The sequence below is a fragment of the Chiloscyllium punctatum genome, chromosome 12 (genome assembly GCF_047496795.1).
Source record: "Chiloscyllium punctatum isolate Juve2018m chromosome 12, sChiPun1.3, whole genome shotgun sequence".
NCBI classification, from domain to species: domain Eukaryota; kingdom Metazoa; phylum Chordata; class Chondrichthyes; order Orectolobiformes; family Hemiscylliidae; genus Chiloscyllium; species Chiloscyllium punctatum.
The window spans coordinates 34,890,779-34,914,763 of NC_092750.1; the positions used below are offsets into that span (position 1 = coordinate 34,890,779).

General features: G+C 37.7%; 1 protein-coding gene across 10 annotated transcripts in view; it reads right to left on the reverse strand.

Annotated features, from left to right (window-relative positions):
• The window catches only part of LOC140483773 (ERC protein 2), an 830,166-nt gene that overhangs the window by 323,806 nt on the left and 482,375 nt on the right, over positions 1 to 23,985 (reverse strand). For all 10 annotated transcript variants that reach the window (XM_072582317.1, XM_072582315.1, XM_072582316.1 and 7 more), the window contains one exon: positions 3,316 to 3,451. In XM_072582317.1, coding sequence (XP_072438418.1) covers positions 3,316 to 3,451 — 136 coding nt within the window. The remainder of the gene's footprint in view (positions 1 to 3,315; positions 3,452 to 23,985) is intronic.

Below are 23,985 nucleotides of genomic sequence, written 5' to 3' on the forward strand. Positions count from 1 at the left end.
AATTTCTTTCTGCAAAGATCTTTAGAGAGCATCTTCCAAACCCATGACCACTGCCATCTAAGAAGATAAGGGCAGCTGACACATGGGAACACCGCCACCTTCAAGTCCCCCTCCAAGCCACTGACCACCAAGACTGGAAATATATCACCTTTACTTCACTACCACAGAGTCAAAATCCAGAAATTCCCTCCCTAAGGACATTACAGGTCAAACTACAGCAGGTGGATTGCAGATGTTTGAGAAGTCAGCATGCCACTACCTTTTCAAAGGTGACTAGGGATGAGCAATAAATGCTGGCCAGCCAGTGATGCTCACATCCTATGAATCAATTAAACAAAAACTAGGAACTGAAGCTAGTTAAGTAAACCCTTTGTGGGATTAATATTATTAATTAATAGTAGGATTACTGGGAGACAGGGAAAAAAAATGGCCTTTTCTGCCTAATTCATTTTAGGACATTTCCTACTGATAAACACTTAGCCTTGGAGCTAATTCATTTGCTTCCAGAAAGGAATAATTACTTGTTAGTCATGTCTTTTTATAGAAACATTAAGACAAATCATAGATTTCAGTTATGCCATTTCATATGTCTGCATGTGCCTTCAGTTGCAACTTCAATCTCTATAAACTGTAAACTCAATTTTCTGTTAAGAATTACTAAAATAATCACTTGAAGTAAATTCTATCACTGTTGGTTTATAGATTGGTCTCTCAAAATTACTGAAGATTACCCATGTGCAGAATGTTCTCCAAATTTTTTGCATTTAATACCAGACTGCTTTGTACCTTGAAATATTTTCCATTTGTGACATCTGAATTTGTGAAGTCAGCACAATTTACAAAGGGATAAATATTGCTTTGTAGCTGCCTCTGTGGAAGTCAATATTTGTACGTTAGCTTGCTCTGCACTGACTTTAATGACCTGTGCAAACTTAGCTTTTATAACCTTCCTGAGTTTTCCCTTCAGCTGCAGATTTCTCCAAATTAAATTCTTTCAACAATGGTACAGTTTTTCTCCTGAACAGAGGTTTAAAATTTTGGCTGTGGTTCAAAACACATTTCAGTAGAACATATGGAATTTATCCAGTACTTAATAGAACCCCCACTAGTCAAGTGAAGACAAATGCATACAAACTCATCCAAATTAATAATCCTGAAATATTAATACTTTAGTCACTCAACAAAAGCTATGGTTTCAAACACTGATCAATATGAAATGTGCCACAGTGAATTGTTTTTCTTTTGTTTATTAATCATTTATAGATGTTGATCTAATTCTCATTCACTGCTTTAGAATGTCACATTTGGAACCAGGCTTACTCCTACTTAATATTATAAGACAAAACAGAAAAAGAACTTTTCACAGAAAAGACAATAAGGTTGACTTCTAAGTCGATACAAGGTAAAATTAGACTGAAGAAGAATATTCTCCGCAAGTGAAGTTTAAAGTTTGGTGCACTATTCCATATCTCCATTCCCACATTCCAGTGAAACTCAGGCAACTAAATGGATTTTCAGCTGTCCCATCCATGGAGATCCTTAGCAGCTGATCTAAGGGAGTGATATTCTGTTAGAAATTACCTCCGACATGATGACGAGAACCGAAACAAGCTGAAAATTCAATTACATTTTGAGTTCTCAGTCAAAACCTGTAGGACAACAGCAATAAAAATGCCCTCGCATTAATTTTTTGTACCCTCATTTTAAAAGGCATTCACTTTGATGACATGCAAAACTGCTTCGGCAGAAAACTACAAACAGTGTAATCAATAAGCAGTGTGACACTGAAGAGTTGAAGCCAGTGTTGAAAAGCCTTGGAGTCTGGTCAACATATTTTAAAACTGTGGATAAAAACACACACCTGTTAACGTTCTATCATGACTGTCCATTCATTGAATAACTGCAAACTAACACAAGTCGACTGGCTTACGATGAAGAAAAAGAAGTTAATCACGCTAAACAAATTAAATGGAGCAGATATTAGTGGTGCTTAAGTAGGTAAATCAAGGACTGAACAGAGTATTACATTTTCAGATATCTTTTAAATCCATATGATTATATTAATCATAGTCAGATACACATTTCAATTTTTTGGCACATAACACACCAAAACTGTGAAAACCTATTAAGCATAGAAACAAAAGTTATTTAACATGTTGGATGTTACTTGTCTCTTATAATAATCTGATCTCAAAACTTTGAGAATAACTGTATCTGAAGTGTTTTCACTTCACTTATTTAGCTTGAATCGTGTTTGATATTCAACATCATGATGATTTTCAGGTTGTGCCCCAGCGTGGCTAAAGTGGGGAAATGTCTTCCAAATTACTTTGCTATAACATTACATTTAAAAGTGCAAAGAAAACTCACTTGATAGCTGGGCTTTATTATAGATCACAGAAAGTTAATATGAGCAAGTAACATAAGTAAATCACAATGGCCTAATTTTGCCACAGAAGTCTTGCAAAGACTATGACACAAAACTAGGCTATACAGCCAGCTGATATAAAGGGCATTCGTATGCTGCTATCACAAATGAAAACCTTGTAAAGAAGCAGAAAGCTAGACACTCCCTCACATTAGCTGCTCTATTACTACAATATGAAGTGATTCAATCAGCATTAAAACAAATAGCCAGATTTCTAACTTGCCTGCTCCCACTGGAATGGATATGGCTAACACTGAAAAATAATCTCTAATTTGCTCCTTTAACAGTTATAGTGCAAAATGATACTCAACAGTTTTAAAATTTGATATATGAACACAGAAAATTAAACCTCATAATACTATTAATAAAATTCCTCTGACCTTTGTCCGATCTTTGAAGAGTTTGCACGAGAACTCATTACATGCTGTGCACCAGATCTAATGATATTTCTGAGCTCAAACACTGTGGAATGTCAGGGAGCATCACATTAGCAAATAATGACTGGGGACCTTGTTACTGAAATAGCTCAGTTTAATAGTCTGCTTTGTCACACCAATATATTGTTGGTCATTGTAGAAGGCAGATACAAGGAAGCCTTGACATCTAACTTTGCAAAACAATTGCTTGATTTTCTTCATAATTCTTTGAAAATTATATGTTTGACTAACATCCCAAGATTAAATGCCTGCGTGTGCTCTTCAGGTTCTTTAATTTAGGTAGGCTTGTGTACACAATTAAAATTTTCTTGGATTGAATCTCTACTTTATATTCATATATAATGTCCATGGATCTGGAGAATATAAATGCACATTGTGAATTCAATGCTGTGTATAAATGGAAAAGATGAGGACGACTGAGGCAGGGATAATGGATATCTATCAACCCACCTCCATCTGCTGAGAGTTATCAGTCAAGTTGTCTTCCCGTTTGCGAGCTTCCTCCAATAATTGTGCATTTTTCTTTTTCTCCATCTGCTCTTTGTGCTTCAGGTTGGCCACTTTTTTATTTTGATCCTTTACTTGTCTAAAAATTATAAATAAGAGTTACTCAAGTAATACAGATTAATGAGAAAATGCTACCACATTATTTTCTCACTGTCCACTCCTCAAACTCAATCCATTCAACATTTCAGAAGCTAGTTTGCATTACACTTGTTGCTTTGATTGGTTCAGGAAGGCATTGCACCTACTTTTCCAAATTCTTTGATAAACATGACAGCAGGAATACCTGAACAGACCAAATGTTCTGGAAATTTATTACTTGTGTGTCACTGGACTTGAAACATTAACTCTGCTTTCTCTCTACAAATGCAGCAATAGAAGTGCCTTGGAATGTTTTGTGTTATAGTGTCATAGAGATATTCAGCACGGAAATAGACCCTTTGGTCCAACCTGTCCATGCCGACCAGATATCCTAAACTGATCCGGTCCCATTTGCCAGCACTTGGCCCATATCTCTCTAAACTCTTGCTATTTATATACCCATTCAAATACCTTTTAAATATTGCAATTGTACCAGCCTCCACCACTTCCTCTGGAAACTCACTTATTCATGCACCACCCTCTGTGTGAAGTTGCCCCTTAGGTCCTTTTTATATCTTTCCCCTCTCACCCTAAACCTATGCCCTCTAGTTCTGGACTCACTCATCCCAGGGAAAACACCTTATCTATTTACCCTATCCATGCCCCGTATGATTTTATAAACCTCTATAAAGGTCACCCTCTGCTCCAGGGAAAACAGCCCCAGACTATTCAGCCCCTCCAGATAGCTCAAACCCTCCAACCCTGGCAACATCCTTATAAATCGTTTCTGAACCATTTGAGTTTCACAACATCTTTTCTGGAGAAGGGAGACCAGTGTTCAATATTGTAATATACTTGCAAGAATATGATGCAAGAATATATCCCTTCAAATTTAATTGTTTAATTGGATCCATTTGTTAAAATAGAGTATTCTGAGCACATAATGGTGGTAGCTTGATATTCTTAATTATGGTTGATAAATTATAATTTAGTTGCCCTTTGTGAGAAGTTCACATTACTTGCACTGCATTTGATAAAGTTCTCTCAGAACAATTCATCATATTTCAAGCAAATTTACACAACTACTTTACATTTTAGGAAATGGTGCTATCGATGTTGTGTCCGAATAAAGAAATGCTACAATAAAACAATGAATTGTAGATCTGAAGATCTGTAACAAAGCATAAATTGCTTGTGAAACTCAACTGGTCTAACGGCCTCTGTGGAGAGAAAGCAGAGTTAATGTTTCAAGTCTAATCATCCTTCTTCAGAATAAGAACTTGAAATATTAGCTCTGCTTTCTGTCTACAGGTGCTGCTAAGCCTGCCAAGGTTTTGCAACAATTTCTGCTTTTGCTAAAGAAATCCTACACACAGTTATTTAAGGTTAACTGCTCATAATCAAACTAAAGAGTCTACAAACATTGGAACAAAGTTCAGATTAAAGTTGTCAAATACCGAAGCTATACATTACACTGAAAATTACTTTTTAATGTATCAGTTTGAACATTCTGAATCCACAAAGCATTTGATATATTTACACAGAGTAAACTAAACTGCTGAAAGTTATTTTAAATCTGAATTATTAATGTAAACATTATGTGACACAATGGTTGGAATCATAAGATACACGGAGGATTCATTAAGTATTTAATTATTAGCATAAACAGAAAGTGGAATATTTTAGCAGATAGATATAGAAATGCCAAGTATTGCTTAATCCATTGTATTATAAAATTTCATATCAGTGATTTGTTGGTGCAAGAAGTACTTTTTCACTAATTTTTAGACTATTTAAGTGATAACATCTAAATGAGGGACTTTTTTTTCCCCCAGTTTTAGATATAAAACTTCAAAAACAGTGCTTATTTTTTCTATTAAATTCAGTTTACTATCTTGCCATCATTGGAGTGTGGTTGACCTCAGGACGAAGATTTTCCTTTCACCATGTACTTCAAGACTGTAAAGAATTTCCTGTACATTCAGCAAAAAACAAATGAACATTTTTTTTCTCCAGAATTAAGTGCCCAGGCTTATCCACAGAATGGCAATCATTTGAGTGACCATTGGTTCTCTAATCCACACTTGAGCTCGAGGTAGTATTCAGTTCAAGTTTCAATGTACACTATTCAGAAGTTTCATTATTGTCACTATCAGTTAAGCTTTGAAACTAAAATACGAAATATATATTTGTGCAAATATAAGGCTCTGTCAAAAAACATGGCACCAAAACAGTGTAACTTAAGAACACTGAATCATTCAATTGGTGAACTATAAAATGTTTAAACTGTCTAAATTTACTTTATAACTTAGCTTTCCAAGGTTACTAAAGGATAAATTGGATAGACTTCAAATACCCTTAAACACATACTTCTCATTTGCATGATTATGAACCTAGATAGGTCAGCTATCAAAGTTACTAGAATGTTTAGTAAATAGTTAACTAAGATTCTAAAATGAAATGATAGCTTGATTTCCAAAGGATCTCAACAAAACCTTGTCAAGCTAACTGGCATAATTTACAATGGAAGCACTGTCTACTCCAAAAAGGACGAGGAACCCTAAAGCAGAATTGCAAGTGCTGATTTCCAGTTTATTGGCATGCCATCTAGCCTGGTACAGAATACATTTATCACTTAACTGTTCACCCAGAAATAGTATACATATTGATCATAAGTCCAGCAAGTGTGAAGTGTTGACAGTAATTCCTACCATAGGTAATACTTCTAAAAGTCCATCAGAAGAACATCTATTAAAATAACCTATTATAAGTGATAATATAAGTGCAAGCGTTTTGATGACCAGAATGTCAAAACTTAACTTCAGTAATAACCTGACCCTTACAGAAAGTTATATCGAAGTATGAAAGCCATAGCCAGGGACATCACTACTGCTTTAATATTCTGCCCTTTTGAAAATTTATCAGATCATTTTGATGCCTTTGAGATAAGGAAGGACAGTCTCTGAACTTTCTTTTGATTTTTATTAGTGGAATATTTTATGAATCCATGAATGTAAAATCTCCACAATCATCATGGGCAACTACCATTTGGAAGACCACCTTTCCTTTCCACGACATCTGTAAAATAATAAATAAATGAAGTCTTCATGATAGCCTAAAAAAAACCCTTTAGGTTCTGAACAGAATTAATCAAGATAGAAATATTGTAATCAAAAAGTTAGGATTGTTCTTACTCCTTGAAAACAAAAGAAAGCGTGGTTTTCTCCAGAGTCATTTTGATTTTCTTCAGTTATGTAAGAAGGCAGCAAGCAAATTACTCATACTTTCCTCCACATCAGGCCTTAGCCCAATGGTCTTTGAAAAGGATTGCCAACTTGCTAAGTCGAGTTGTTCAATGTCACAGATCATTTCAGATACTATGGCACATTGTTTAGTGTTTTGCAATCAAGTCTTTCATTATATTTACCTTGCTGTATCATCCTGTTCTATGGTTGATTACCCATTCAGAAGCACAATAATGAAGTATCACAAACTGAAAGAACTGTGGATGCTATAAATCAGAAACAAACACAGAGGCTGATGAAAAAGCTCAGCAGGTCTGGCAGCATCTGTGAAGAGAAATCAAAGTTAATGATTTAGGTCCGGTGAGTACTGAGGAAGCGTCGCCTGACCCGAAACGTTAACTTTGATTTCTCTTCACAGATACTGCCAGACGTGTTGAGCTTTACCAGCAACTTCTGTTTTTGTGTAAATAATACAAGTTGCATCTTACAAAACACTTTTTATTGAGACTGGAAACTACAATTTTTTAGATTGCGAGATCAGCACTTCCAATATTGTGAGAAACAGTTAACAACCCACAGCAATCGAAAGAAATACGTAACTTCAATAGTACAAATCTTTTTCCAATTATATATTGGAAGGAAATCAAAAGGAAGGAGAAACAACAACTACATATAAATTGTTTGTTACATTTTGCTGTAATAATGATTTACAATCGTTCTATTGTTTCCACTGTGGTTTGGCTTGTGTGCTTTTATTGATGTAAAATGGGAGTTTTAAAGATGTGTTTATTCATAAAGTGGCATATACAACATTAATGGAAGGACAAAATTAGGCTTGTACCATTTTGTTTTAGTTTGTTGAGCATCTCAGAGTTTCAAATCAAAGGTTAGATGCATTAACCACGGGAAATGCAGGGTTACAGAATATATACAGGATTAGGGTAGGGAAATGGGTGTAAGAGGAATGCTCTTTGGAGGGTTGGGTGTGGACTTGTTGGGCTGAATGATCTGTTTCTACACTATAGTGATTCGATTCTATTCACCACTATTGGCTCTGTTTTCTCTTGCAAAGCAACCAAACTCTGGAATTTCTTCCCTAAACCTCTCATCCTCACTTCCTCCTTTAAGATACTATTTGACCGAACTTTTGCTTTTGTGTTCCAATGGCTCATTACTTGGCTCCATGTCAAACTTCGATTTTCCAACAGCCCTTCAAACTACCTTGGTTAATTTTACAATGTTGAAGCCACCATTCAAGTTCAATTTTGTTTTTATGAAGTTAAGCTGTGACAGCAAAAACCTGTGAGAGAAAAAAGTAAAAGAAGGTGGGTGGAGAAGAAGAATGCTAGTTGCCAAGAGAAAAAGATGAAGGAGAAAAAAGGAATAAATTAATTCAAAAAGGTTATTTACAAGGAAAAAAGCAGGTGTAGTGCTGAAAGGAAGATGAATATAGCAATGTAAATTCCTCTCCAAGCTACTTACCACCATCAAAAAAAACAATATTAGGTTATAGTCCAACGGGTTTATTTGAAAGCACGAGCTTTCAGATCGCCATCCCTTCATCAGGTGGTTGTGAAGGTTAAGATCATGCTCACAGAATTTATAGCAAAAGATTAGTGTCATTCACATGACACTGTAATCTTTTGCTATAAATTCTGTGTCTTATGATCCTCCTCCAAAGCTACCCAATGAAGGAGCAGCGCTCTGAAAGCTAGTGCTTCCAAATAAACCTGTTGGACTATAACCTAGTGTTGTGTAATTTTTAACTTTGTCCACCGCAGTCCAACACTGGCACCTCCACCTCATGCTTACCATCATGACATGGGAACATAACAGCATTCCCTCACTGCTGCTGGGTCAAGATGCTAGAACCCTCTCCTTAATAGCATTATAGCAAACTGACTGCCACAGATCAAGTAGGCAGCTCACCATCACCTTCTCAACAGTTATTAGGGATAGGATAAATAGCAATGCACAATTTCCCTGAGTGAATGTAAAAAAGTGGAAGTCTGAATAAGTCAAAAATTCAATGGGTGAAATGTAAATGATGAACCAAATGTGATGTTAGAGGTTGGATAAGAACTGAAAGGAAAAGTGCCAAGAACTGATTTTCTCCCACCCTTAATACAGCATGTAGCTGTAGATGGTGCAGCAATTTGGGAAGACAGACAAACAGAACTATAAAAAGGAGACAGAATTAAAACAGTACTATGTTAATAGAAACGGGTAAACAGGAAACTATTCTGTGACTTATCCTGTTCAACACTACTGGATATTAATTAGTAATACAAGAAAACCTTTTACAAACTTCTTGCAAATAATTTTCACTGTGAATTCTACACCTCCAGGAGGGCATAATAAAAGATATGAGAAGGTTTGTGTAATTGTCTCCATTAAAAACATCAATGTAAGAATTTATGATGGAAACATAAATAAGGACCACGGAATGATTCTAAAATGGGGAGTGAATGGATGTACTCCCTGGAGCAATGGTTGAGAATGTCAGACCTGCCTGCCTCACCTTCAGCTCGACTTGGCACGTGATATGCCTCAAATGATTAAACAGCTCCAGAATGATATTTCAAAGTATGGGGCAGAATCTATGAAGTCTCTCAGTGGTATTGGTAATGGTGAGTCAGTCAAGAAAGTATATCGATACGTGTAGAAATGAGATTCTCAATGGCAAGGAAGAAACTCACTATCAACAATAAAGTTTTGAACACTCTCTGTCATGAGAAGCCAAGGTCCTATTTGTATGCACGTGTTTATCATTCGTACCTAATCTCATCTCATAGATATCCATCTTCCCATCCCTGTGTGTGCCAGGTAAAAGCGAGATGACAACAATCCCCAATATGAAAGTCAGAGTAGGCAGCTGACAGATCCAGCTTTGCGGTCACTCCTCTAGGCCCCCATCTCAGACAGGAGTCACCAATGGCATTCTGGCTAAGCTGCACCATTGTACATGTGTACAGACACTCCAACCTTCTGTACACAGTGACGAGCACACTGGAGAGGATGGCAGCATTGACTTCCATTTCTTGAAGCCAAGCTGCATCTCAGGAAATCCTACTTACTATTGTAGCAATCACACACCTTGCATCTACTTGGGACACTCATAGCATCTCTGCCTTTTTGTGCTTTGTGTTCTTATAGACCAGATCAACCCCCCTCAGTTGTATCCAGGAGATAGCCTGGTTTCTAACTTTTTCTTTTTTTAAAGGCAAGTGTAAGGTGCTGTGTTCCAGATTTAATTCAATTCACTCCACTACTCAACTTTAAACAAAAGACATTTTATTTTTCCTCTACAGTTAAAATCCAAGAAGGAAGAATTGGTCCAACTTTAACTCTACTGGAAAACCTAATAGAATAATAGATGATTTTAACTATTAAACAGCAACTACTCCAACATCTCTTAAAACCTTCCCTTGGTGAAGGCAAATTCAGTAAAATAGATTGTCTCACATGCAAAGTTTCTCCAATTCAGGAGGAACGAACACCAAGAGAAAATTCTGGGGGGGGGGGGGTGGGGAGAGAGGGCGGACAGAGAGTGAGAGAGAAAAAGAGAGAGAGAGAGAGAGAGAGAGAGAATTCCAGCATTTAGCTGTAGCACAGGGAGATATAGCAGTTGTCATAACCAGTGTCCGCATCCAACGTCAAAACCCCAACACCTACTGAAAGCTAAATTAAAACGGTGGTTCTGTGGGAGCTCCACCCATTCATGCTGTTTTAATTGTTTCAACTTATTAAAAAAAACCCCAAGGCCTCACGAGCTGTTTACTTTATTGCATTGGAACTGATTGCTCAAAACCTATCTTAACCTCTCCACAAAAAAGCCAGGACAAAATACATTTCTTCAAGCCAAAGCATCATCACTATATTTTCAATCAGAACTTAAAGGCGCATAGCACTTCTCTCTTGCTTTGCCATTTAGGGCAGACAGGCAGCTTTTGATGGTTGGCAGCAATAAAGAGGAACTGGTTATGTTGCTCTACAGCAGGAGCTTATGCACCAAAATGCTGCATGTGTTTCAATCAAATAGCCATGCCTTAGTCTAAGGGGAGTAGTCCTCAGTCAGGTCAAGGAAGACAGCTTTTAGTCAAGAGGTCCCAGCACAGTAACTCACGGGCAGTATCCAATACCAGTTCAGTGAATTGGACACAGTCAGCCATCCATTTGGGGTGTTCACAGTCAGTACCACAACAATCAGGGAGTGAGTTGAAGTAATCTGGGGATTTGCAATAGGTCAGTTGGGAGAAGTTGCACAAAGATCCACTGGGGCTCTGTCACTCATTAGTCAGCACTGTACTCCCATGCCAGAGAAGGGATGGCCACAGTCAGTCCTTGGAGTCAGCTCAGTGCAAGTCAAGTGAGTTATCAGCAGCCATCATTGTAGTCAGGAATTGGAGGTAGCGTGCTGAGGGAACAATAATTGTGAAGGTGATCAACTCAACTCAAGATACAAATGAGCGAGATAACAGTGCATTGGAGGACATTGATCACTAGACATTGGTGGTCACAATCATTTCAATGGGGAACAGCACAGCATCATGGCTGGTATTCCAAAGCTGCTGGGTTGGGCTCAGGAAGGAATGTTGGGAGGTGAAATTAGAAAGTAAACTCGTTGTGGGGGGGAATGGGTGGAAGCTCAGTAATGATAGGGTAGAAAAAGAATATGAGCAAGAAAGGAACGCAGAATTTCAGGGGGCTGAGCCTGTGATTCACTGTGCCACACGAGTTCTGCGTTGAATTCCATCCTCATGCAGATCACAATGCAAATAGAAAATAGCTGTGATCATTCTAAGAGTGGATGGAGTTGGTATTTCTTTTTATCTGAGGGAGCGAGTCATACTTTAAAGTGATGTGAGGTTCTTCAAAGAGTAATTGCATTAATCAGGGACTCATACAATACAGAGTGAAGACATCTGTAATCATCGTACCTTGCATGCAAAATACTTGTGTCCAACTCTGTAGGTTACAAATCTTGATTACAAGCAATCTTGACAACATCACTATAGATTGATCATCACCAACTTTATGACACAGAAATAATAACAAGCAAACTTAAAAGTGCACCAGCAGGCTGCAAAGACATTCAAAGATCTCCTGGGCTGCACAAGGCTAACACTAAGTATTCATCACATGCCCTTCCATGCAATGCTGCCTTTCTTGAGTGACCTGGAGGGTAGAGGGGCAAGCTATCGTTAGAGGTACAGTGACTGAAATCTTCTATTTTATTTACATGACATAGCTTGTGTTGTATTCATCAGAATAAGGTCCCTATGTGAAAGGTTCATGGAGAATCATTCTACAGCTCTCCTTGTTGGAGTTCTCCATTTCCCACTGCATGGAAAGCAATGCTAAACTATCAGTGGAGTGATGCAAATACTTACTGCTCACATTACAAAGGAGATGCTCTGTTTCTGATATTCCTAGTTCAGGCTCCAATGATCCAGCTACTACTGCTGTTATTGTTGCAGAGAAATGTAGGAAGAACAAATGCACCAGCAAATCCTGGCCAGCAGCAACCTCCAGCATCTTCTGAACAGCCTGCAGCTGAAGGTCCCCTCTGAAGGTCCACCATCTATAATTTGCAATGCCTTTTCCTCCAGATCTGTGAGGCCCAATGCTGCTGCAGACAATGGATGTTCTGAGACAAACTGCTGGAATAGGATTTTTCACCTGAAGGTGGACATGGCCATCCTGTCCTGGTGGCCATCAAGGAGAAGGTTATGCTTTATACAGCTGGCTGCCTCCAAAGATTCACCCACAGAGCTATGCAGGATCCCTCAACCCTCAACCCACAAATCTATCAAGGTTGTTACCGATACAATTTGCACCAGATCACAATTGCCTGTGACAAAGTCAGGGTGGCAGCCTGGGTAGTAGGGTCTCCAACATAGACCACCACTCCAACCCCACTGCAGGGCACATTTGATGATACACACATCCCACTGAGAACACCATTTCATAATGCAGCAGGCTTCAGCAACAGAAAAGGATTCCAATCCATAAACAGGTAGCTTAATAATGTCATGATTCCTACATCCTTGACAACATGCAAGCTCCTGTTTCATTTCAAGTGCTTGATACCTTACAAGATGGTTAGTGGGCTGTTGTCTACAATTATGTCGAATGATTTAGGTACAGAATCCCCTCACTGAGAGGGAGTGTCAACACAATGCAGGACCAGGGCCAACATGGAGCAATTATTAGGCTGGAAGGTAAGGTTCCAATGCTTGAATTGTCTGGGCACCTTGCAGTACAGTCCAGACAAGACAAAGAGCACCACATGGTCCCAGCATGTTTGTGCTGTGCATATCTGCAGCAAACAAAGAGGAATGTGATCAATGGTGAAGAACTGGGACAGCAACAGTGGTCTTCAGAGGACGACAATGAGGACATTGAGCAGGTGCATTGAGTACCTTCAGCATGATAGAGCTGAGCTATGTTGGACTCAACAAGCCAGACAGCACCTGATTGACACCTGGTTCAAATAGATGTGAGCTAGAAACAGTTATCGTACAGTGATTGCAAATTTATTGTTGATTGAAAGTCAAGTGGTCCCTGTCTATTCCCAGAAGCAAATGCAGTTTTTCTTCTTGCTTTTTCTTTGCTTTTGCTGTTGCTTAATAAAAGTCAACTTTTTACCTGTTTCAAGGCTTCCAGCATGTGATGACCTCGTATTGAACTGGGAGAATATGTTATACTACATTGGGTGTTAGAAGGGAGTACTACCATTATCCTATTAGGTTCGAAGATAGGATGACATGAAGGAAGGGTAACCTGGGTATGTTGGCTCTTTTGCTGCAGTTACAATGACTGCCAATCAGACAGATTATGACATAAAATACCCAAAGAGTTATAAATGTGAGCTTGTATTTGCAATGGAGTGTCACCTGTGTCAGCTGTGTGCCCTCAGAAGTGTTTATTTTTTGTACACAACCCATTACATGCATTGTCAAGGGTAACTCCTGGCTGGCCTATAAAAATGGCACCAAAAATCTCAGGTGGACCTGGCAATGGCTTGTACTTCCAACATTGCTGACCACACATTAGCAGAGGGCCACAGAGAGGCATGGTGCATAGCTAGTGAGATAAGGTGCGGAGAATCTCATGAGGTACTTCACTAAAGCTCATGGAGGGCTCAATGTAAACCTCCAAAACTGACGACCATCCAGTTTCTGGTAAAATTAAGCCCAGGATTTCTGATTTACTTTTAAAGTTGACTCATGTCACTGAGCTGCTGCATTTTGCTGATTAGAACTTTAATTACTTTAATGCAAAGAGACTTACTAAAATTGTCCAAAGCAACTTCAACCCCTATTGTTCCCCTCTCCTTTCAGTAGGAGACATCCTTGACTTGGCACCTGCCCCGTGAACAGCTAAGATCAGAACTCTGTACAATGTTGTTGATTTGATTCAATGTTCTAATAAGCATTCTTGGGAGGTGTTAATAGGACTTCTCAGAAGCAGACAAATTGCTAAAGCAGTCAGAGAACTACAAGGACACGAACAACTTTTCCTTTAAGCCAACAAACACTGCCCAGCAGAGATACATAATCCACACAGACAAATCTTCTTTCGCATGAGTTTTATAGCATAAATATATAAACATTAAATATGTATGTTTGTTATATACATGAAACATTAATGCTGATATGTAAAAAAACAAAATGCCATAAAAGAAGATTTCAGATAAAAGACAACTTGCTTGATAATTAATTTAGTGTAAAAAAGTAACAGTATTAATGCACAAAATAATATTGCACTTAGAGCAAAGCTGGCTTGACATGTACAGGAGCTGTAGTTAATCTCTATAATTTCTGAACTATATCAATGACTTGGACACCAAAACTAATTAAAAGCTTATCCAATTTGGCAACTAAAATGAAACAGGAAGCGTGAGAGTAGTGAATGAAGTTACAGATTTAGCTCTGCTACATCACTATGTGCACAGAAATGCAGCACTGATAAATATTACACATTGCTGAAAAAAGTACTAAGCAGGTAACAAAGTATTTTTTATCCAAGGTACAAGTATTGATGTCAGTTCTGAAATACACATAAGGTACTTAAAGCCAGCCTCACTCAGTCATTATCTTCCACCTGAACCTGATACAACTGATACAGATTTCAGTCTGTTTCTGATATACAAAAGGAGGAACCTAGTGACTCAATTCAAACACAAACATCTGTTAAAGAGTTATTTAAAATCTGCTGGGTCTGACACATTTATTGTAGGTACTTCATAAGCTATGCTATTCAAACTATTTAGCTCAGAATAAAGATAGTTGAGGCAGAAACCTGCTGTAGCCAAGAAGTAATGAAGAAACTGTTTCACAAGAATATTGTTTATAACGTTTCAGCAGGTTCACAGTGACCATGATGCACTTCTACCAAACTAAAAGCTAGTTATGCATGTTAATTACTGTAGAAAACATGTACGACAACTTGAGTGTTCTTTTACTATTAAATAAAATTTGATTGCTTTTAAGATCAAAGTTCATTGCGGAGTTAGTGATCTTCCTTATGGTTGTAAATAAGTTAAAACTAGCAGAAGACAGTTCACTGCTCAATCCCTAACCCTAACCCTATCTTGCTGCTTTAATAAAAAATATTCACTGGAGAACAGTGCTGCACCAGAGATAGCAATGTGAGAAAAAAGGGTATCTTCTTAGGTAGTTGCTTTACTGACTTGTGATGCAGTTTTTAAAAATTCTGTTTTGTTTACCTGTCCCACAATATTACTTTTATCACACTCGTTTTTTTAATTCCAAACATGTAGGTTGTACGACCATTAGTTTTAAGAGCAGAATTAGGCCATTCGGTCTATCACGTTTGCTCCACCATTCATGGCCGATACATTCCTCAACCCCATTCTCCTGCCTTCTCCTGTAACCCTTGATCCCCTAACCAATCAAAAGCCTAGCTATTTGTCTTAATACGCTCAATGACATGGCCTCCACAGCCCTCAATGGCAATTAGTTCCACAGATTAACCACCCTCTGTCTGAAATAATTCCTCCTCATCTCACACTAAAGGGCCATCCTTCCATTCTGAGGCTGTGCCCCTGAATTCTAGTCTCTCCTCCAAAAAAAACATTTAAATTGGATTCAAAAAATGTAACAATAAAGATATAATAAATGCAGAAAGATGATGATTTAGAAAGGGCCCTGGAATTAAATGTGCAATTATCAATTTTAATGTCCAAAAAAAACTGACTCTGTAATTAGAAATGTAAACAGAATGCTGAATTGTAAAGCAGAACAGCGGAGTACAGTTGTTTAGCGATTATGTTATGCATTAACAATGCACTTGCCAGACCTCACTTGGAGTATCATATTTAATTCTGGTCACAATGCCTGAAATAAAAAGGTAAGGCTAAAAGTGCATGAATTTAAATTGGTGAAAATAAAATTTGAAAACAGATATATTAAGCACTTCCTTACTCAAGAAGTGTTAAATATTTACAACAATCTGCCAAGTGTTCAGCAGTAAGAAAATGTGATAGAATGTTCAAATGCACCTGCTGCAAGAATGCATTTGCTTTCATGCTGACATTATGTGTAAGTATTTCAAAACTTAAACAGCCAGAGTTCTTCTGTTACCATTTGACAATGCAGCTGAGCTGTTATGATCATCACAAGGATATGATGTGTAAAGGAATAAAATGATATACCACTGTACTCCTGTTCATTATTTCATCCATGCAAACTTATACCCTTTAACAGGTTTATTTAAAATTCAATTTATTTCTTAGCAGCAAAATTATTGAAGCACATAATTAAAATATATCAAATACAAGTCAAAGAATAATCAGTTATGTGGCACAGAGCTGAAAGAATTGACCAAGTGATGCGGCTTGCTAAACATAGTGGCAACAAGTAAAGTGAAAGTCTCCATCACTAAGATGCAGGTGTAGCTGAGAGATCTAAAGGTGGATAAATCATGTGCATCAGATGGACTACACCTCAGAGTTCTGAAGGAGATAGCTGAAGAGATTATAGAGGAACTGGCAGGAGTCAGAAGGCAGGAAGCTATAGACTGGTTAGCCTGATGTCAGTCGCTAATAAGATTTTCAAGATCCATTATTAAGGATAAGATTGCAGAATACTTGCAAGTTCATGGTAAAATGTGCTGATTCAGCATGACTTTGTCAAGGTGACCTTGACGTTTAAGGAAAAATAGTAACAAGGTAACAATTTTTACCTCTACAGGTATAGGTCGCTTGGCTGCCTTCTTGGCAAATGGAGGGGCTGTGTGAATTTGTGTTAATATTAAAGGACTCCACTCAGATCATACTTAATGAGTATTGTGTAAAGGTCTGGTTTCCATATTGAGGAAAAAGGAAATAGAAGCACAAGAGAAAGTAGAAAAACATCAAGAAGAATGGTATCAGAACTGAATTACCATACTCACTGAGAAAGACTGAACAAATTAGAACCTTTTTCTTTAGAAAAGAGAAGACTTAGATGACACCCAATAAAAATTTGTTTATTCACTTGTGGAACATGGGCATTGCTAGCTGGTCAATATTTATTGCCCATTCCTAGTTACCCTTGAGAAGGTGGTGATGACCAGCCTTTTGGAACTGCTGTAGTCCATGTGTTGCAGGTACACCCAAATTGCCCTGAGGAATGGGATCTTTAAAATTACAAAGGCATTGGATGTTACAAGTGTGGAAAGAATATTTTCACTGATGCATTAATCTAAAACAAGATCATAAATAAACTCTTTTACTATATCAATTCATTTGGGGAATAACAATACTCTGCGCTGCCAGAGTAATTGTGGAAAACAGTTTAGATGTTTTAAAAAGAAAACTCAAATGAACACAAGTGAAAAGGGAGTAGAAAACCAAATGGCTGAAAGATTGAAAGAAGTAGAGAAAGGGATGAAGACAATGAATAGAGCATAAAAATTAGCATTGGCCAGATGGCTGAATGGTCTGTTTCTGTGATGTACAATAGGTACAATTTAACTCAAATTGAGTGATTAATTCTGAATAATAGGCAGAAATGCACATCTGAAATTTTAAAATGATATTGAAATATTTAAACTTAAGCATAGAATCAGTTAAATGGACATTTACTATATTACTTTCACATACAGTGCTGATGATTGGTCCATTTACCTGCGCCAATAAAAGTGAATACCAAACATTTTATTGTTTAGCCATTTTGTCTCTTTTTCCTCACTGCAATTACTTATTTCCTCACCAAAGACAAAATATTTCTTTTGAAATCAGGTCCTTGTAAAATTCTGCTCTTAAAGAGAGGAAGTATACACTAGCTGTTAATTACTATTCAATAAAGACCATGGGGAAAACTTGGGTAATTCTTAAAAGGGGACAAAGGAGAAAACAGATCTGTAGGTGATTCAATACTGGGTTAATGAGAGTTCTTGAAGTGCCCAGTCATCACTCATTCTAGAGAGTGATCATTCCACTGCTTTTTTTTCAAATGGTTAAAATCTTAGGCTCCCCAGACTAGGGATCATTGACAGAAGCATAGACTGGAGAACTCTTAAATGTGGCAGAGTGTTATGTTTAATGTTGACACTGGCAGGGAATTAAGTTCAAAAGCATTGGAAATGTACAGATCCAAATGGAAAATTAAGAGTGGGTCAATCTGTTATTAGATATGGCCAAGTTAGAGCACATTGCTTTTACATCAAGAGACTAATTTTCTTAAATCTAAGAAAATACTGAAATCTATTATTGGTACATCAAGAAAAATGAGAAGATAATACAAAATGGTATAAATGAATAAAGATTTACTTATGACCAACTGAAACTTTATTCAACAGGAATTTTATCCATGTGAAAAACACCTCTTGCAAAAGAAATCCCTTTGCAGGATTTGTGGTTTGATAATGATTGCATCAATAAAATAAGAATGTACGAATAAAAATATGAATTCAAAATGAATTTTTTCAGGTTGCTTGGCTACCTTCTTGGCTAGTGAAAGTGCTGCGTGTTAAAGTTTAAAACTGCTCCCGCTATTATGCAAATTGTTCAAGGTGTGGATGAAATGCAATGTTACACCAAGTATCAACATGATGAGAGTCTTGAATATAAACATCACAAGACATGAAACAAAAACATTCAAATAAACTCAACCTTAAAGCTTACATTTTGAAGTATTCATGATTAATTAATCTCTTGTTGAACTGTCATGTTAAAAATTAAAATACAGAGGAACAGGAGTAGGCCATTCAGTTTCTTGGGCCTGTTGCACCATTTATAGCTGATCTGTGGCCTAACTCCATATACATTTGTAAGGTCCTGTAGAGTGTTGCTGAACAAAGAGACTTTGGAGTGCAGGTTCATAGTTCTTTTAAAGTGGAGTCACAGGTAGATAGGATAGTGGTATGTTTTCCTTTATTGGTCAGGCCATCGAGTATAGGAGTTGGTAGATCATGTTGCGGCTGTACAGGACACTGGTTAGGCTGCTTTTGGAACATTGTGTGCAATTCTAGTCTCCGTCCTATTGGAAGGATGTTGTGAAACTTGAAGGGGTTCAGGAAAAATTTACAAGGATGTTGCCAACGTTGGAGGGTTTGAGTGTTCGGGAGAGGCTGAATAGGTTGAGGCTGTCATCCCTGGAGTGTCACGAGGCTGAGGGGTGAACTTATACAGGTTTATAAAATCATGAGGAGCACAGATTATGGTAAATAGACAAGTTTCTGGGGGATTTTAACTTTCCAAATATTGACATGAAATGCAATAGTTCAAGTACTTTAGAAAGGTCAGTTTTTGTCCAATGTGTGCAGGAGGGTTTCCTGACACAGTATGTAAATAGGCCAACAAGAGGCAGGGCCATATTGGATTTGGTACTGGGTAATGAACTAGGCCAGGTGTTAGATTTGGAGGTAGGTGAGCACTTTAGTGATAGTGACCACAATGCAGTTACGTTTACTTTAGCAACGGAAAGGGATAGGTATATACCGCAGGGCAAGAATTATAGCTGGGGGAAAAGGCAATTATGATGTGATTAGGTGAGATTTAAGATGCATAGGATGAGAAAGGAAATTACACAGGATGGGCACAATTGAAGTGTGGAGCTTGTTTAAGGAACAGCTACTATGTATCCTTGATAAATATGTACTGGTCAGGCAGGGAAGAAGTGGTCGAGCAAGGGAACAGTAGTTTAACTAAAGACATTGAACCTCTTGTCAGAAGGAAAGAGGAGGCTTATGTAAAGATGAGATGTGAAGGCTCAGTTAGGGCACTTAAGAGTTACAAGTTAGCCAAAAAGGACTAAAGAGAGCACTAAGAGGAGCCAGGAGGTACATGAGAAGTCTTTAGCAGGTAGGATCAAGAAAAACTTAAAGCTTTCTATAGGTATGTCAGGAATAAAAGAATAACCAGGGTAAGATTAGGTCCAGTTATGGACAGTAGTGGGAAGTTGTGCTTGGAGTCCGAAGAGATAGGAGAGGCGCTAAATGAATATATTTCATCAGTATTCACGCAGGAAAAAAAGACAACATTGTCAAGGAGAATATTGAGCTACAGGTTATTAGACTAGATGGGATTGAGGTTTATATGGAGGAGGTGTTAGCAATTCTGGAAGTGTGAAAATAGATAAGTCCCCTGGGCCAGATGGAATTTATCCTAGGATTCTCTCGGAAGTTAGGGAGGAGATTGCATAGCCTTTTACTTTAATCTTTATGTCATCATTGTCTACAGGAATAGTGCCAGAAGACTAGAGGATAGCAAATGTTGTCCCCTTGTTCAAGAAGGGAAGTAGAGACGACCTTGGTAATTATAGAGCATTGAGCCTTAGTTCAGTTTTGGACAAAGTTTTGGAAAGCATTATAAAAAACAGGATTTATAATCATCTAGAAAGGAATAATTTGATTAGATATAGTCAGCACGGTTTTGTGAAGGGTAGGTCGTGCCTCACAAACCTTACTGAGTTCTTTGAGAAGGTGACCAAACAGGTGGATGAGGGTAAAGCAGTTGATTTTGTGTATATGGATTTCAGTAAGGCATTTGATAAGGCTCCCCACTATAGGCTATTGCAGAAAATACCGAGGCATGGAATCGAGAGTGATTTAGAGGTTTGGATCGGAAATTGACTAGCTGAAAGAAGACAGAGGGTGATGGTTGATAGGAAATGTTCATCCAGGAGTTCAGTTACTAGTGGTGTACTGCAAAGAACTTCAGGCAGTTTTAAAATCCTTACTTACAGTCAGCCACAAGAAATACTGCAATGTGCAGAATCCAACACAATTACTGCTTTTTCACTACACTTCCGAGAAATAGTTACAGTATGCAACATCAGAACTTTATACATAAATAGTTGAATATTTTCTTGAACTTCTGAATGAAAACCTATCAAAATTATGCATCTTGGAAAAAAATATTCCCTATCCACCACTACAGCATGTGAAGTCACAGAAGTCAAGGTTCCCAATCTTTAGCCGTAAATCCTCCTGGGAAGCCAAAACTAAATGTCAGAAATATGGGGAATGCAGCCAAAAACAAACTTGAAAGAAACATGAAACTGGAAGTCTCTATGGACAGCAGATGGAGTTCAACAGTGTGCAGTTTTAATTCAACTTGCCACTGAAGGAACTTAAAAGTGTAGATCTTTTCTCAAATCATTGAATTGTTTGTGTTGGTAACTACATCTATTAGCAAGCCTCATAAATAATTGCTCTGCTTGATATTAATTTGCGATATGTGAGTAAGGCACCAATCTAATTGCAAATGCCAAATCAATGAACCTCTCAACAATAGTAAAGCCAATTAGAAGAGATGTTAGAAGTGGATAGTTACTGGAATTAACTCCTACTACTTCTGTGAATGCCTTTGGAACACAACATCAAAAGACCCACTGGAGTAGCAATTTGTAACTGCAATTATCTAATGTGGACAGTATTTCTCAAATTTCTTTTAACTATTCAAATTATTCTATACAATACTCAAAATATCTGGATTATCTTAAGTTTTGATTTAAGTAGAATGACATAACCGTGTTTTGATATTTCAACATTAAAATGCTCTCTCTTGAACAACCTGAATTCACATGGTACTCACCAACATCCGGATACCATGGCTGTCCACCCTGGTGTTTTCAGTACTTCTCCATGAGGTGTCTGGGGTGTGACCATTTGCCCACTCTGCACAGCTCAAGGCAGCATTTCAGGTATCATGTTCACACCAAACACACTTCCAGGAGCCCTTTATTTACATATTGCTTAAGTCACAGCAAGGCCCTGACTTTGGAGAAGTAGAACTTTATCATGGCCCAATAACTAAGGCCTGAACTCTGAGGGCCTTTCACTTATGTCCCTTCACTAGGTCACAGACATCCACAAAGTCTCTCCAAGATCACACTTCAAGAAACACCTGTCTTAAAGACACAATCTATACTTACTTTGCAAACAAAGGCCAAAAAAGTTAAACTGATTACTTGATCTGAGAAATATACAAAATTTCTCTTCAGACAGGAGATCCAAGCTACTAGGAAGAATGAGGAGTTGATAGAAATTAACCTTAATAAGATGACTGTAGTGAAGAAATTAAGGGGACTGAAAGTTGATAAGGCCCCAGGATGAGATGGTCTTCAGCTGAAGGAGGTGACAATAGAAATAATAAATACTTTGGTGATCATTTTCCAAAATTCTACAGAATCTGGATTTATTTCTGCAAATTAGAAGGCAGCTAATGTCACCCCCACTATTTAAGATGGGAGTGAGAGAGAATGCATGGGACTACAGCCCAATTAGCCTAACATCAGCAGCTTGACAAATACGAGAACCTGTTTCAAATGATGTTTTAAATGGATACTTTGATAATAATTACCTAATTGGGCATAGTCAGTACAGACTCGCTGATGCAAAATCATGTTTGATGAACTTGGGAGTTTCCTGAAAAAGTTATGAACAAAATTGATACGGAGAATTAATGGACATTATATACTTACATTTTCAGAAGGATTTTCATAAAGTCCCCCAGAGGAGGATGAAAAGGCACAGGATAGGAAGTAATGTACTGGTGAACTAACAATTGACTAATAGTCAGAAAAATGAGAAGAGGAATAAGTGGGTTATTCTTGCATTGGCAGGTAATGACTAACAGGGAACTGCATCAGTACTTGGGCTTCAGCTATTTAACGATTCGGAAATGTAGAATGTATGCTCTGATGAAAATTTATAGCGGCTTCTAGAGGATAGGTTTGGATAGGTTCAGCAAGTGGGCAAGGACATGGCAGGTGCAATATAATGTGGAAAAATGTAAGGTTATCCACTAGGTAGAAGAAACAGATGTGCTCAGCATTTCTTCAATACTAAGAGTTACAAAATGTAGATGTACATAAGGGATCTAGTTGTCCTTAGAGATAGGTTACTGAAGGCTTACATGCAGGTAAAACAAGTTATTAGGAAGGCTTATGGAATATTGGCCTTTATTGCAAGAAGATTTGATTACAGAAAGAATGAAGTCTTCACCTGTGTACAAACTTGGTTAGACTGCACCTGGAGTACTGTGTGCCATTTTGGTCTCCTCAGCTCATAAAGGAATTATTGTCATAGAAGGAATGCAACGAAGGCCCACTAGATTTGTTCCTGGGATGGCCGAGTGTCCTAAGAAGTGAGTTTGGGTAGACAGGATATACATTCTCTACAACTTCAAAAGAATCAGATTTTCTCTAATTGAAACATACAAAATATTAAAAGGATAGACAAGATAGATGCAGCTAAGACATTTCACCTGTTTGGGGAGTGCATAATCTGGTGACACAATTTAAAAATAAGGCTGATGCTTATTACCCTTAGGTATAAGATGTAGATAATTACTTTTTACTCAGAGGCATTCTCCAGCACAGAGGGCCTTGGAAGCTCAGGCTTTGAGTATGTTTAAGGGAGAGAGTGATAGATTTCTGACTACCAGTGGCACACAGGATGGGGTGGGTAAAAGGCATTGACATGTTCAATCAGCCACAATTATGATCAAAGGCAGGTTAGATTCAATGGGTATAATGGCCTACACCAGTTCCTATCTTCCAAAATATATAACACTGATAAATAGAGCGTACGGAATCTGAATCATATCAGTTCTTTCCTCTTCTTTTATTTACTAAAATTGTCTGTTAGACGTTCGCTGCAAATTCAAGAAATAGTTGACAGTCCCAATCAGCTCTAATTGAAAATCAACTATTGGTTATCTGACAACTGTTGGTTATGAACTGAAGACGTGGGTGGGGAAGGAGAAATGAAGGATCAGAGCTGGCAAATAATCAAGAAGCATTATGAATTATATCTAATGAACAGGTATAAC